The sequence below is a fragment of the Choloepus didactylus genome, chromosome 1 (assembly GCF_015220235.1).
Source record: "Choloepus didactylus isolate mChoDid1 chromosome 1, mChoDid1.pri, whole genome shotgun sequence".
In the NCBI taxonomy this organism is placed as follows: domain Eukaryota; kingdom Metazoa; phylum Chordata; class Mammalia; order Pilosa; family Megalonychidae; genus Choloepus; species Choloepus didactylus.
The window spans coordinates 7928029-7943247 of NC_051307.1; the positions used below are offsets into that span (position 1 = coordinate 7928029).

Sequence of the window (15219 nt, forward strand, 5' to 3'; positions counted from 1 at the left end):
AAAACAGCATGGTATTGGCACAAAGACAGACATATTGATCAATGGAATTGAATTGCGATTTCAGAAATAGACCCCCAGATCTATGGTTGACCAATTTTTTTTGTATTTTTTTTATTGTGATTGTTCACATACCATACAATTATCCAAGGTTCCAAAGTGTACAATCAGTTGCCCCTGGCACCATCATAGAGCTATGCATCCAACACCACAATTAATTTTTGTTCAATTTTTAGAACCTTTTCATTACTCCATAAAAGAAACAAAGCCAAAAAAAAAAACAAAAACAAAAGGAAACTCAAATCTCTAACCACCCCCCCTCCATTGTTGACTCGTAGTATTGGTATAGCACATTTGTTACTGTTTATGAAAGAATGTTGAAATACTACTAACTGTAGTATATAGTTTGCAACAGGTATATATTTTTTCCTATATGCCCCTCTATTATTAACTTCTAGTTGTAGTGTCATACATTCGTTCTGGTTCATGGAAGAGATTTCTAATATTTGTACAGTTAACCTCGGACATTGCCTACCACAAGGTTCACTATTTTATACATTCCCATCTTTTAACCTCCAATTTAACTTCTGGTAACATACATGACTCTGAGCTTCCCCTTTCTACCGCCTTCACTCACCATTCAGCACTGTTACTTATTCTCACAATGTGCTACCATCACCTCTGTTCATTTCCAAATGTTTAAGTTCAACCTAGTTGAACATTCTGCTCATACTAGGCAACTACTACTCATTCTTTAGCCTCGTTCTGTATCTTGGTAACTTATATTTCATTTCCATGAGTTTACATATTATAATTAGTTCCTATCCATGAGACCCTGCAATATTTGTTCTTCTGTGTCTGGCTTATTTCACTCAGTATATCGCCCTCAAGGTTTCATCATCAACCCATTTTTTTTTATGATGGTTTTGTTCACACCCAATAAATTCCATCCTAAGTAAGCAATCAATGGTTCCCTCTATAGTCACATATTTATGTGTTCACCAGCCTCACCACTATCTGTATACGGACATCTACATTTCTTCCACAAAGCAGGAGGAAGAGTCAAAGAAGGTAGAGAGGCAAAAGAAAAAGAAAAATGAAAGAAGAAAAAAAACACATGACAGCTAGGAAGCAGCAAGGAAAGATTACCTTAGATCAAAGTAGAATCAAGAGTCAGACAACACCACCAATTCCAAGAGTCTCACACCCCTCCCCTATGCCACCCTCTTATCTGCATTTACTTTGGTATATTGCCTTTGTTACATTAAAGGAAGCATAATACAATGATTCTGTTAATTATAGTCTCTAGTTTACATTGATTATATTTTTCCCCGAATACCTCCCTATTTTTAACACCTTGCTAGGTTGACATTCATTTGTTCTCCCTCATGAAAAAACATATTTGTACATTTTATCACAATTGTTGAACACTATAGGTTTCACTGAGTTATACAGTCCCAGTCTTTACCTTTCCTCTTTTTGTCTGGTGTCCCACATGCTCCTAACCTTCCTCTTTCAACTATATTCATAGTTATCTCTGTTCAGTGTACTTACATTGCTGTGCTACCATCACCCAAAATTGTGTTCCAAACCTCTCACTCCTGTCTTTCCCTACCAGTCTGTAGTGCTCCATTTAGTGTTTCCTGTAGAGCAGGTATCTTGTTCACAAACTCTGCCATTCTCAGTTTGTCAGAGAATATTTTGAACTCTCCCTCATATTTGAAGGACAGTTTTGCCAGATGTGGGATTCTTGGTTAGCAGTTTTTCTCTTTCAGTATCTTAAATATATCACACCACTTCCTTCTTGCCTCCATGGTTTCTGCTGAGAGATCTGCACATAGTCTTATTAAGCTTCCTTTGTATGTGATGGATCACTTTTCTCTTCCTGCTTTCAGGATTCTCTCTTTGTCTTAGACATTTGATAATCTGATTATTAAGTGTCTTGGTGTAGACCTATTCAGATCTATTCTGTTTGGAGTACACTGTGCTTCTTGGGTCTGTAATTTTATGTCTTTCATAAGAGATTGGAAATTTTCATTGATTGTTTCCTCTATTATTGCTTCTGCCCCTTTTCCCTTTTCTTCTCTTTCTGGGACACCAATGATATGTACATTCATGTATTTTGTTTTGTCCTTAAGTTCCCATATTATGCTCATATTTTTTCATGCTTCTCTCTATCTGTTCTTTTGTGTGTAGGCTTTCAGGTGCCTTGTTCTCCAGTTCCTGAGTGTTTTCTTCTGCCTCTTGAGATCTGCTGTTGTATGTTTCCATTGTGTCTTTTGTCTCTTCTGTTATGCTTTCATTTGCATAGGTTCTGCCAGTTGTTTTGTTTTGTTTTTTTGAACTTTTGATTTCTGCCTTATATATGCCAGTGTTTTCTTTATAGCCTTTATCTCTTTTGCCATATCTTCTCTAAACTTTTTGAATTGATTTAGCATTAGTTGTTTAAATTCCTGTATCTCAGTTGAAGTGTAGGTTTGTTCCTTTGGGCCATAACTTTGTTTTTCTTAGTGTAGGTTGTAGTTTTCTGTTGTCTAGGCATCTGACCTCCTTGGCCACCCCAATCAAGTTTTCCCGTATGAGAACAGGCTCAGGTCCCAGAAGGAAGAAATATTCAGTATCTGGTTTCCCTGATGGTGTGTCTTAGAGGATTGACACAACCTGTGCTTTTCTGCCCAACAGGTGGTGCCTGTCAGCCTGTAGCTCCAGACTGGTATAAGGAGGTGTGGCCCATGGCTGTTTTCCCCCAGGTTCTGGGGTTTGGTTCTGAATGGAAAGCAGGCAGTAGAGCTAGGCCCCACCTCTTTCCTCTTGGAAAGATATTCCCCTGAGAGAGAAGTCATTTGCATATAAATAGATTCTTTCTTACTCTGACTCTGCCACCTCCACCCTTGTCTGAGTCAGAGTGCTGCAAGTTTAAAATGGCTGAGGCTTTCTCCACTGAGTCACCCAGGTTGAGAGAGAGAAAGGGACAGGAAGCCCCTTTCCAGGGTCAGTCCATGGCCCCGAGATTCACCTGTCAGCCAGAAATAGTACCTGATCCCTTGGACTTCCCATCTGGAGACAGATACTTCCCCTGACTCTCCAAGGTCAGTCATCACTGAAAGCCTCCATCTGCTTTTTGGGGATTCATAGCCTGTATTGAGTGGTTAACATTAAAACCCCAGTTGGAGCTGGGCTGAGGTACACTTGCCTGTTCAGAGAGTGCTGCTCTGTAGCACCACGGGGCTTTGCAGTTCAGGCTGCCATGAGGGAGTCAGCTCTCAGCTTGGATCTGCAGCCTTTACTTACAGATTTTATGCTGTGATCTCAGGCATTTCCCCCAATTCAGATTGTTGCATGATGCATGGACAGTAGGCACCATCTCCCAGCAGTTATTCCAGATCTTTTACTAGTTGTTCCTGTTTTTTTTTTTATTAGTTGCTCTGGGGGGTCTAACTAACTTCCACTCATCTCTATGCTGCCATCTTCTCCTTCTTATCAACTGATTTTTGATAAGGCTCCCAATCCACTGAACTGAGACAGAACAGTCTGTTCAACAAATGGAACTGGGAGAACTGGATATCCATATCCAACAGAAGGAAAGAGGACCCCTACCTCACACCCTATACAAAAATTAACTCAAAGTGGTCAAAGACCTCAATATAAGAGACAGTACCATAAAACTCCTAGAAGATAATGTAGGGCAACATCTTTAAGACCTAGTATTAGGAGGTCACTTCTTAGACCTTACAACCAAAGCACAATGAAAGAAAAAATAGATAAATGGGAACTCAAAGTCAAAAGTTTCCATACCTCAAATTGATTTGTCAAAAAGTTGAAGAGACAGCCAACACAATGGGAGAAAATATTTGAAAACCACATATCTGATAAGAGACTGATATCTCGCATATATCAAGAAATCCTACAACTCGATAACAATATTACAAACAGTCCAATTATGAAATGGGCAAAAGATATGAAAAGACATTTCTCTTAAGAGGAAATACAAATGGCTAATAAACACATGACAAAAATGTTCATCTTCACTAGCTATTAGGATGAAATCAAGATCACAATGAGATATCATCTCACATGACAAAAATGTTCATCTTCACTAGCTATTAGGGAGATGAAATCAAGATCACAATGAGATATCATCTCACACCAATAAGAATGGCTGCCATTAAACATACAAGAATCTACAAATGCTGAGGAGGATGTGGAGAAATTGGAACTCTTATTCATTGCTGGTGGGACAATATAATGGTACAGCCACTAAGGAAGATGGCTTGGCAGATCCTCAGAAAACTAGAAATCGAGTTACCCTACAATCTAGCAACTTCACTTCTCAGTATATACCCAGAAGATATGAAAGCAGTGACACGAACAGATATTTGCACACGTATAGTCATAGCAGCATTGTTCACAATTGCCAAGATATGGAAACAATCCAAATGTCCCTCAACAGATGAGTGGATAAACAAAATGTGGTATATTCACATGATGGAATACTATGCAGCATTAAGAAAGGATGAGGTCATGAAACACATGACAACATAGGTGAACCCTAAAGACATAATGCCGAGTGAAATAAGCCAGACACAAAAGGAGAGATACTGTATGTTACCATGTTCTAGTTTGCTAATGTTGCCAGAATGCAAAACACCAGAAATGGATTGGCTTTTATAAAAGGGGGTTTATTTGGTTACAAAGTTACAGTCTTAAGGCCATAAAGTGTCCAAGGTAACACATCAGCAATCAGGTACTTTCACTGGAGGATGGCCAGTGGTGTCCTGAAAACCTCTGTTAGCTGGGAAGGCACGTGGCTGGCGTCTGCTCCAAAGTTCTGGTTTCAAAATGGCTTTCTCCCAAGATGTTCCTCTCTAGGCTGCAGTTCCTCAAGAATGTCAGTCTTAGCTGTACTTGGGGTATTTGTCCTCTCTTAGCTTCTCTGGAGCAAGAGTCTGCTTTCAACAGCCATCTTCAAAACATCTTTCATCTGCAGCTCCTGAGCTTTCTTCAAAATGTCCCTCTTGGCTGTGGCTCCTCTTCAAAGTGTCACTCTCAGCTGCACTGAGTTCCTTCTGTTTGTCAGCTCATTTATATGGCTCCAGGGATTTAACTCAGACCCACCCTGAATGGACGGGCCAACACCTCCATGGAAATTATCCAATCAGAGTCATCACCCACAGTTTGGTGGGGCACATCTCCATGGAAACACTCAAAGAATTATAATCTAATTAACACTGATAGGTCTGCCCACACATGATTACGTCAAAGATAATGGCGTTTGGGGGGACATAATGCATTCAAGCTGGCACATTCTACCCCCTGGACCCCAAAATGATTTTTCCATATACAAAACACAGTCATCCCACAACAATATCACAGAAACTTAAATCATTTCAGTAACAATAGTTAAGTACAAAATCTCATCAAAATCAATTATAGGCATGATCAGTCCTAAGGCATAATTTTCCTTTAGCTGTGGATTTGTGAACTTAGAACAAGTTATGTGCTTCCAATATACAAAGGAGGGATATTCATAGGATAAACATTCCCATTGCCATAAGGAGAAAGAGTAAGGAAAACAGGGTTAACAGGACCAAAACAGTTCCTAAAACCTGCAGGACAAACTCCATTAGATTTCAAAGTCTAAGAGTCATTAACAGAACTACATTGCATCCTTGGGGCTTGAGAGAGTGGGAGTCCAACCCATCCTAAGGGCCTCTGCAGTAGCCCTTTCCTCTCCAAATGCTGGGGTGAGTACTCCAATATATCCAGACATTGGGGAGGCCACCTTCTCAGCCTGACCCTCCTCAAATATCGGGGCAGCACCCAGATTCCCTTCCATCTCTGGGGCACACACTCAACCCCTTCAGAACAGTGGGGTGGCAGCCAGGCTCTCCCCAATTCCCAAGGAATGTGCTCCACCCTCTCTGAGGCTTGGGGTGGCAGAACATTTCCTGAGCATCAAGGCGGAAGGCCCGCCCTCGACCTCCAGTGCAAACTCACTCTTTCCATGCATGTGGGCTGCTCCGCTCTCCCAGCCCCAGACCTCTTGACTCCAGACCTCAACCTCCATGGCTCTGTCTTTGATGAAATTTTTCCTTCAATTAGTTCCTTGTCTGTCTCCTCCAGTCCAGCCTGGCAACAACTCTGTCTATAAAGATCTCGCAAAAATTCTGTTCACTTCCCATGAAGCACACAGGGGTCAAAGTCTTCAGACAACAGGACTTTCCACAAATCCTTTCTGCTTAACCCCTTTTCCAATCTTGGCTTGTACTGAAATGGTGGCTGGGTTCCATGTTTGGTAACATCCTCATGTTGGGCTGTAGCTTCTGGGATTCCACCCCCTGGAAGCCTGTAATTTTCCAAGCCATCAGCTTCTGGTTTCTTTGAACCCAAGAGTTCAGTTCTAAGTTTCTCTCTCTCTGCTTGCATTTTTCTATAAGCTGCAAGGAGAAGCCAGGGTACATCCTCCACACATAGTCTGGAGATCTCCTCAGCTAAGTATTCCAGGTTGTCACTTTCAAATTCTTCCTTCCATCTGACACCAGGACTCAATTTTCCCAAATTCTCTGCCACTTTAAAACAAGGATTGCCTTTCTTCCAGTTCACAACAATATATTCATCATTTCTGTTCAAGGCCTCGTCAGAGGTATCTTTAGAGTTCATATTTCCACAGTCTCTTCAAAGCAGTTTAGGCTTTTTCTATCAAGCACCTCACAATTCTTCCAGAATCTTCCCCATATCCATTTAAAAAGCCGCCCCAACATGTTTGGTATTTGCAAACTCAGCAGCACCAGCACCCCACTTCTCTGGTACCAAAATCTGTTCTAGTTTGCTAATGCTGCTGGAATGCAAAACACCAGAAATGGATTGGCTTTTATAAAAGGGGGTTTATTTGGTTACACAGTTACAGTCTGAAAGCCATAAAGTGTCCAAGGTAACACATCAGCAATCAGGTACCTTCACTGGAGGATGGCCAGTGGTGTCCGGAAAACCTCTGTTAGCTGGGAAGGCACGTGGCTGGCATCTGCTCCAAAGTTCTGGTTTCAAAATGGCTTTCTCCCAGGACGTTCCTCTCTAGGCTGCAGTTCCTCAAAAATGTCACTCTTGGTTGCATTTGGGGTATTTGTCCTCTCTTAGCTTCTCTAGAGCAAAAGTCTGCTTTCAACGACCATCTTCAAAACGTCTTTCATCTGCAGCTCCTGTGCTTTCTTCAAAATGTCCCTCTTGGCTGTGGCTCCTCTTCAAAGTGTCACTCTCAGCTGCACTGAGTTCCTTCTGTTTGTCAGCTCATTTATATGGCTCCAGGGATTTAACTCAGACCCACCCTGAATGGACGGGCCAACACCTCCATGGAAATTGTCCAATCAGAGTCATCACCCACAGCTGGGTGGGGCGCATCTCCATGGAAACACTCAAGGAATTACAATTTAATCAACACTGGTATGTCTGCCCATACATGATTACGTCAAAGATAATGGCGTTTGGGGGGACATAATACATTCAGACTGGCACATATCACTAATGTGAACTTCATGAAAAATGTAAAATATGCATCTTATAATGTAAAATATAGGAGACCTAGAGATAAACAGAAGCTAGTGAAGGGGGAATGATTATCTAATATGCACAGGTATGATAATGAGGGTGGACTTAATGGTAAGGGAATGGACAGGTCTGACTATGGTTCATTAATGGGATTGTAAGTATCAGTGATGCATTGAAGGTGAACATGTTTGTAAGTGGTTGTTTAAAGGCATATAACTCACAGAGTAGCACCACAAACCTAAATAATTGTTAGCATGTATACTTGTAATGTATGACACTGGTGCAGAGGGAAAAACTACCCACTACATATTAAAGACTATATTTAATAGCATTATCTTATCAACACTACACTAATATTAAGGATGAATGATTAGCAGCTGATAAGAGCTCTGGGATGTATTATGTTATGATAATTGTTAAAGTTGAGACTGATGATGACTGTACATCTAAATGAAGTTAATGTAAGAAACTGCTTATCTTGGGATAGAATGCACATTAAGTGAAATTAGGAACCCACCACTTAATAAATCAAGCCCTTGATTTGAGGCTTGCTCTTGCGAAACTTAGGTTTGTAAATGGGAGTCTGAGCCCTCCTATACTTAATGCCTAAGAGGCACCTCCAGGGAACTCTTTTGGTTGCTCAGATGTGGTCTTTCCCTCGCTAAGTCCAACTCAGCAAATAAATTCATTAACTTCCCCCCCACAAGGGACATGACTCCCAGGAGAATTAATCTCCCTGACAACGTGGGACATGACTCCTAGGAATGAGCCTGGCCCTGGCAGCAAGGGAATGAAAATGCATACTAGATCAAAAGGGGGAAAAAAGAAAGGTAACAAGCTGAAGTCACAGTGACTGAGAGATCCCAAATAGAGTCGAGAGGCTCTCCTGGGGGTTTCTCTTACACAAGCTCCAGCTAGATCCCAATTGGCCACAGTATGCCATGCCCTTACCAACAGTAGTCCCCAAATACCTAGGTCCCTACCTAATAGTCTACAATAGATTCACTCACTAAGTTTCATCTCTCGGAAACTTAAATCCACCAGGGTGTTCCTATTCCAGACAAGTCCTAAAACCGAGAGGCAACAGCTTCTTTAAGAACAACACTTAGATGCAGCCCCCTTCCCCATACTGTTGACACCCCCTTTCAACATGAACAAGTTAGGGTGCTCACTGCCTAGACACCCCTGAAGATGGAGAAAGAGATTAAGTGAGAGGAAGGGGTAGTAACAGGCAAGATAGGTTTTGATAGAGGTTTATAAATACTGAAACTTTATATAAATACATATATTTTTTGGATGCTGGGATGTTGGAATGACTGGAAGGAGGTAAATGACATGGTTGAACCGTAAGCTATAGCATCCTTTGAAATTTGCTCTATAGCTACTCATTGAATTGTGCCTTGAAGTTCTTCACCTTTCTGAATATATCTTGTATTGCATAATAAGGAACGAACTGAAACTGTGCAACTGTAACCCATAAAAATTTTTGAAATTGCCTATATAACTGCTTATTGGCTGTACATCAAAAGTTGACACTTTCTATATGTATGCTGTATTTTACAATAATGGAAACAGCTGAAGTTGTGGAACTGTGACCCATGACATTCTTTGAAGTTTGCTCTCTACTTCTTGATTCATACTTTGAAAGTTATCACTTTTATGTATATATGTTAAAGTTTATAATAAATAAAATGCATTAAAAAAAGAGAGAAAATATATTTTTTTCAGGAAAAACAAATTTTAAAATTAAAGAAAGAGGAGAATATAACCTTTTTCTCCCCTTTCCTCATCCTCTCTCTCTCTCAACTCCTCTTTCCAAGGAACAAATCAAAAGGAGGATTGCCTTGTGAAGAATGTAAACTTTTAATCCAGAATGATGCGTTTTTCTCAATTCTGAGAGCTACAGGTTCTCTAGTTTTATCCCTAGGGATGGGGGGGGTGGGGCACTGAGGCAAATGTGGAGAAGAGCTTGGGGGCCCAGGGTAATAAATTTTTTTCTTTAGTGAAGGAGGAATACAATTAAGTGTTTTATGTTCAGAATGTTTTGCAATATTTTGGAATGGGACATTGGCATGTTTAGAAATTTAATTTAAAAACAGAACAAAAAACAAAAAACACACTAAAATAAATAAAAAATAAAATAAACAAAAAGACTGATCAAATCTGTACAGTTTATATTGTTCCAGACTTTTTAAAGTTTGTAATAAAAGGATGATATATAATAGCAAAAATATATATATATTATTACAGGAAGAATGCTGGTATATGAAAGGCTGCACATTCATCTGCCTCTACAAACCCATTCTTTAAAGCATAGATTTTAAATTGTTGCTCAGACAGTGAGAATAATTTGGTTTCAGTTATGACAAATTTTTTTTAAATGAATCTCAGTATAAACAAACAAGTAAATTAAGAAATAACTGAATTAAAAACACTTGAATTTGTCCCGTGTCTCTGGAGAGTCACATACGAGATTCTTGACGGAGTTAAGGAACACAATGGCTGTTGTACAGAATGAAGTTAACAATCTACATTAAAAATTCATATTCATGGTAATAGATTTATTATAATTCTGTACTGAACTGACATAATTATACATAATCAAAAATGGCACAACACTGGAAGACAACACCTGATGAAATTTATAAGAAATTCTAGATCTTACTTTCCTCTTCTTTACCAGACTCAAAAAGCAAAATTTGATTCATTTTAAATAGAAATAATTAATATAGGGACATATATTTTTATGAAATTAACTAACATGAGCTTTATGAGAAATTAATTTATAACAAAATAATTTCATAAACACTGCCCAGAAACTCATATTTTTACATATTTAGTTAATGCCCTTAAGATTATCAAATGCAATGATATTTCTTAAGGTAGTCATTGCAAAATTTATGGGATGAAAACACAATAAAAATATGAAAAGCATATTTGGAGTAAAAATATTTTTGATAAAAAACTTTGCATTACTTCTTATTTCTATGCATGATACCATAATAAGGCACTTACTAATATCATACTAATGATCATCAATTATCAAAGAGTATTGGATGCTGATTTCTGTCTTCATTTACTGTGATGCATGTGGGGCTCCAGTAGGACATTAAAGCTTACCTTGGAGCCTGGAGGCGGAGCCAAACCAAGGAACGAATATATAATATTCTCTTCTTTGGCAGAGAAGAAAGAGTCAAAATCCTTGAAACAAAGAAAAAGAACATTTACATTCACTACTTACTTATGAGCTAGCATATTTAGCTAAACTGACCTTTTTACTTTTTTAGTTACTAAATTAGGACCTAACCGAAAAGTTGATCCCAGTTTGGAACATCAGAGATGATTAGCCCCCAAAGTTAAGAAATCTAACCATGAATGTTACACTTGTTTGTTTTCTTTATGTTGAAATCATTTTATTAATATAAAGCAATGAAATAAATCTTGTATTAGGAGTACTGTTTCACATAGCCATGAACTTTTTCTTTCTGGTTTAATTGCACATAAATGCTCTCATATACACTGGATTCTACACACCACTCAAGGACTTTATAATATATGAACTTTTCAGTACACTATTTCTATTCTGCCATTACCATGGTACAAAAAACCTTTTTACAGGATCTCTTCTGGAGAAATGATGGGCAATACAACTACAGTTCTATAATAACTGCAATCAAGATCAGCCTACAAGGATGCGTGGGTAGATTCACTCTCCTGGAGATTTCTGATCTTATTAGGAATACTATAATGACTAGGGAGAGGGAGAAATATACAAAGAATTCTAGCAGAAGACTCTCCTAGAGAGACTTTTTTAAAACATATTTCAATCGTATAATGAACATAATGAAGATCACAAGATAGCTGAATCATTCTGCTGAAGAAGTTTGTGTCTAGAAAGACTCACAATATACTGTAATTAAATGCCTTTGTACAATTTTATGTTCTGTGACAATCAGAGGCCACAAGAGCAGAAAAATGTATGACTATAACAAAGAAGAAGAAAACACTCTTGAAGAATAAACACTTAACATGTAAACATTTTAAATGGTATCTAACAATTTTTTACGTCAAATCTTTTAACTAAATATACAAATTTTTGAATGCTATTGTTCTAGTTTGCTAATGCTGCGGAATGCAAAACACCAGAGATGGATTGGCTTTTATAAAAAGGGGGTTTATTTGGCTATACAGTTACAGTCTTAAGGCCATAAAGTGTCCAAGGTAACACATCAGTAATCGGGTACCTTCACCGGAGGATGGCCAATGGTGTCCGGAAAACCTCTGTTAGCTGGGAAGGCACGTGGCTGGTGTCTGCTCCAAAGTTCTGGTTTCAAAATGGCTTTCTCCCAGGACGCTCCTCTCTAGCAAGCTTGCTCCTCTTCAAAACGTCACTCACAGCTGCACTCCGTTCAGTCTCTTTGAGTCAGCACATTTATATGGCTCCACTGATCAAGGCCCACCCCAAATGGGCGGGGCCACACCTCCGTGGAAATATCCCATCAGTTATCATCTACAGTTGGGTGGGGCGTATCTCCGAATCCAAACATTCCAACTTAATCCCCACTATTATGTCTGCCCCACAAGATTGCATCAAAGAATATGGCTTTTTCTGGGGGACATAATACATTCAAACCGGCACAGCTATCTAGTAAATCTTTACGTCAAATCTTTTAACAAATCCCGCAAATAGATAATAAAAACTGAACAACCATAAATATCTTGTGTATAAAGTTTTTTTATATATATTTATAGTGGTTTTATTCCTAGTTGCCAAAAACTGGAAAAACCCAAATGTCCATCAGTTAAGGAATGGATAAAGCAACTGTGATACACATGAATACTACCTAGCAAAGAAATGAAATCAAACTGCTGATACGTGCAACAACATGGACGAATTTCAGTAGTAGTATGCTGAGTTAAAGAAGCCAGGCAGAAAAAGATTCCATTTATATTACCTTCTGGAAAAAGCAAAAATATAAGCACAAAGAACAGATCTGTGGTTGTCAGGGATTTGGGGTGGATAGAAAATATTGACTACGAAGTGTCACCAAGGAATATTTTGGGGGTGATGGAAATGATCTATATCTTGAGTGTAATGATAGTCAACTGTATACATTTCTCAAAATTATGGCTATACACATTAAAAGGGTGAATTTTATTGTATGTAAATGCTAACTCAAGGAAACTGACTTAAAAAAAAAAAAAGAAAGAAAGAAAGAGAGAGGGACCTGAGCAGTTTGTCTAGTCCAGAAATTAGACAGGAGGTATTTGGTTTTCCATGTCTTGGTGGCTGATTGTCCAAGCTGTCTGTCCCATTCTAAAGCAATGGCTCTGCCCAAGGGATCCCCTGTCTCCATGCCCGGCTTGGCCACTGGGACCTCCCCTGCAGCTTCTAAAGCCAGAGAGGTTGTGATCCTGCCCCCAGACATCCACACATCACCTGCCAGGCCTGCCTTCCTGGGCACTGAGAGGAGCTGGCACAGAAGCATTATTCATCACCCAGTCTCTGGGAACTGAACTCTTTTCTTCCAACTCCTTTGACAATGTTCCCACCAACTATAGTCTCTAGTTTGCATTGATTGCATTTTTCCCCAATACTACCCCATTTCTGACACCTTGCAAGGTTGACATTCATTCATTCTCCCTCATGTAAAAACATATTTGTACATTTTATCACAATTGTTAAGCACTCTAGGTTTCACTGAGTTATACACTCCCAGTCTTTATCTCCTTCCTTTGGTGTCCCACATGCTCCTAACTTTCCTCTTTCAACCATACAGTCATCTTTGTTCAGTGTACTTACATTGCTGTGCTACTGTTCTAGTTTGCTAACGCTGCTGGAATGCAAAACACCAGGCTTTTATAAAAGGGGGCTTATTTGATTACACAGTTACAGTCTTAAGGCCATAAAGTGTCCAAGGTAAGGCATCAGCAATCAGGTACTTTCACTGGAGGATGGCCAGTGGTGTCCAGAAAACCTCTGTTAGCTGAGAAGGCATGTGGCCGGTGTTTGCTCTGGAGTTCTGCTTTCAAAATGGCTTTCTCCCAGGGCATTCCTCTCTAGGCTTCAGCTCCTCAAAGATGTCACTCTTAGTTGCTCTTGGGGCATTTGTCCTCTCTTAGCTTCTCCAGAGCAAAAGTCTGCTTTCAAAGGCCGTCTCCAAAATGTCTCTGTAAGCTGAAGCTCCTCTCTCAGTTCCAGTGAGTTCTTCAAAGTGTCCCTCTTGGCTGTAGCAAGCTCACTCCTGTCTGAGCTTATACAGTGCTCTAGAAAACTAATCAAGGCCCATGCTGAATGGGTGGGGCCACACTTCCACAGAAACAATCCAATCAGAGTCATCACCCACAGTTGGGTGGGGCGCATCCTCATGGAAACACTCAATTACAATCTAATCAACACTGATACATCTGCCCACACAAGATTGCATCAAAGAACATGGCTTTTTCTGGGGGACATAATATATTCAAACCAGTACAGCTACCATCACCCAAAATTGTGTTCCAAACCTCTCACTCCTGTCTTTTCCTATTTGTCTGCAGTGCTCCTTTTAGTATTTCCTGTAGTGCAGGTACCTTGTTCACAAACTCTCTCATTGTCTGTTTATCAGAGAATATTTTAAACTCTCCCTCATATTTGAAGGACAGTTTTGCCAGATGTAGGATTCTTGGTCAGCAGTTTTTCTCTTTCAGTATCTTAAATATATCACCCCATTTCCTTAGCCTCCATGGTTTCTACTGAGAATTCTGCACATAGTATTATCAAGCTTCTCTTGAATGTGATGGATCGCTTTTCTCTTGCTGCTTTCAGGATTCTCTCTTTGTCTTTGACATTTGACTATCTGATTATTAACTGTCTTGGAGTAGGCCTATTCAGATCTATTCTGTTTGGGGTATGCTGCACTTCTTGGATCTGTAATTTTATATCTTTCATAAAAGAGGGAAAATTTTCATTGACTGTTTCCTCTATTTTTGCTTCTGCCCCTTTTCCCATCTCTTCTCCTTTTGGGGCACCCATGACAAGTACATTCATGTGCTTCATGTTGTCATTCAGTTCCCTTAGATGTTGCTCATATTTTTCCATTCTTTTCCCTACCTGTTCTTTCATGTGTAGGATTTCAGATGTCTTGTTCTCCAGTTCCTGAATGTTTTCTTCTGCCTCTTGAAAGCTGCTGTTTTATGTCTCCATTGTGTTTTTCATCTTGTGCTGTTCCTTTCATTTCTGTAGATTCTGCCAGCTGTTTTACAAACTTCCAATTTCTACTTTATGATCACCCAGTGTTTTCTTTATATTCTTCATCTCTCTTGCCATATCTTCCCTAAACTCATTGGCTTAGTTTTTTAATTGATTTAGCATATTTATTTGAAAACCTTTAATTGATTGTTTCATTAAAGTGAAACAATATCTCAACTGTATCTCAACTGAGGTGTAAGTTTGTTCCTTTGAATAGGTCATATCTTCACTTTTCCTAGTGTGATCTGTAGTTTTCTGCTGTCTAGGCATCTGGTTTCCTTGATTACCCCAATCAGATTTTCCTAGATCAGAAGGGGTCGGGGCTCAGAGGGGGCCTATATTCAGTATCACGTTTCCCTGAGGATGTGTCTTAGAAGATCGACAGACTTTCCTGTGAGGCCTCTAACCACTGTGCTTTTCCTAACCTGTCCAGCAGGTGACACCTGTCT

General features: G+C 39.4%; 1 protein-coding gene across 1 annotated transcript in view; it reads right to left on the reverse strand.

Moving 5' to 3' along the window:
- Nucleotides 1-15219, reverse strand: part of SH3BGR (SH3 domain binding glutamate rich protein) — a 108019-nt gene that overhangs the window by 69705 nt on the left and 23095 nt on the right. The window contains exon 3 of the mRNA XM_037831526.1: nucleotides 10660-10740. Within this exon, the coding sequence (XP_037687454.1) occupies nucleotides 10660-10740 (81 nt within the window). The remainder of the gene's footprint in view (nucleotides 1-10659; nucleotides 10741-15219) is intronic.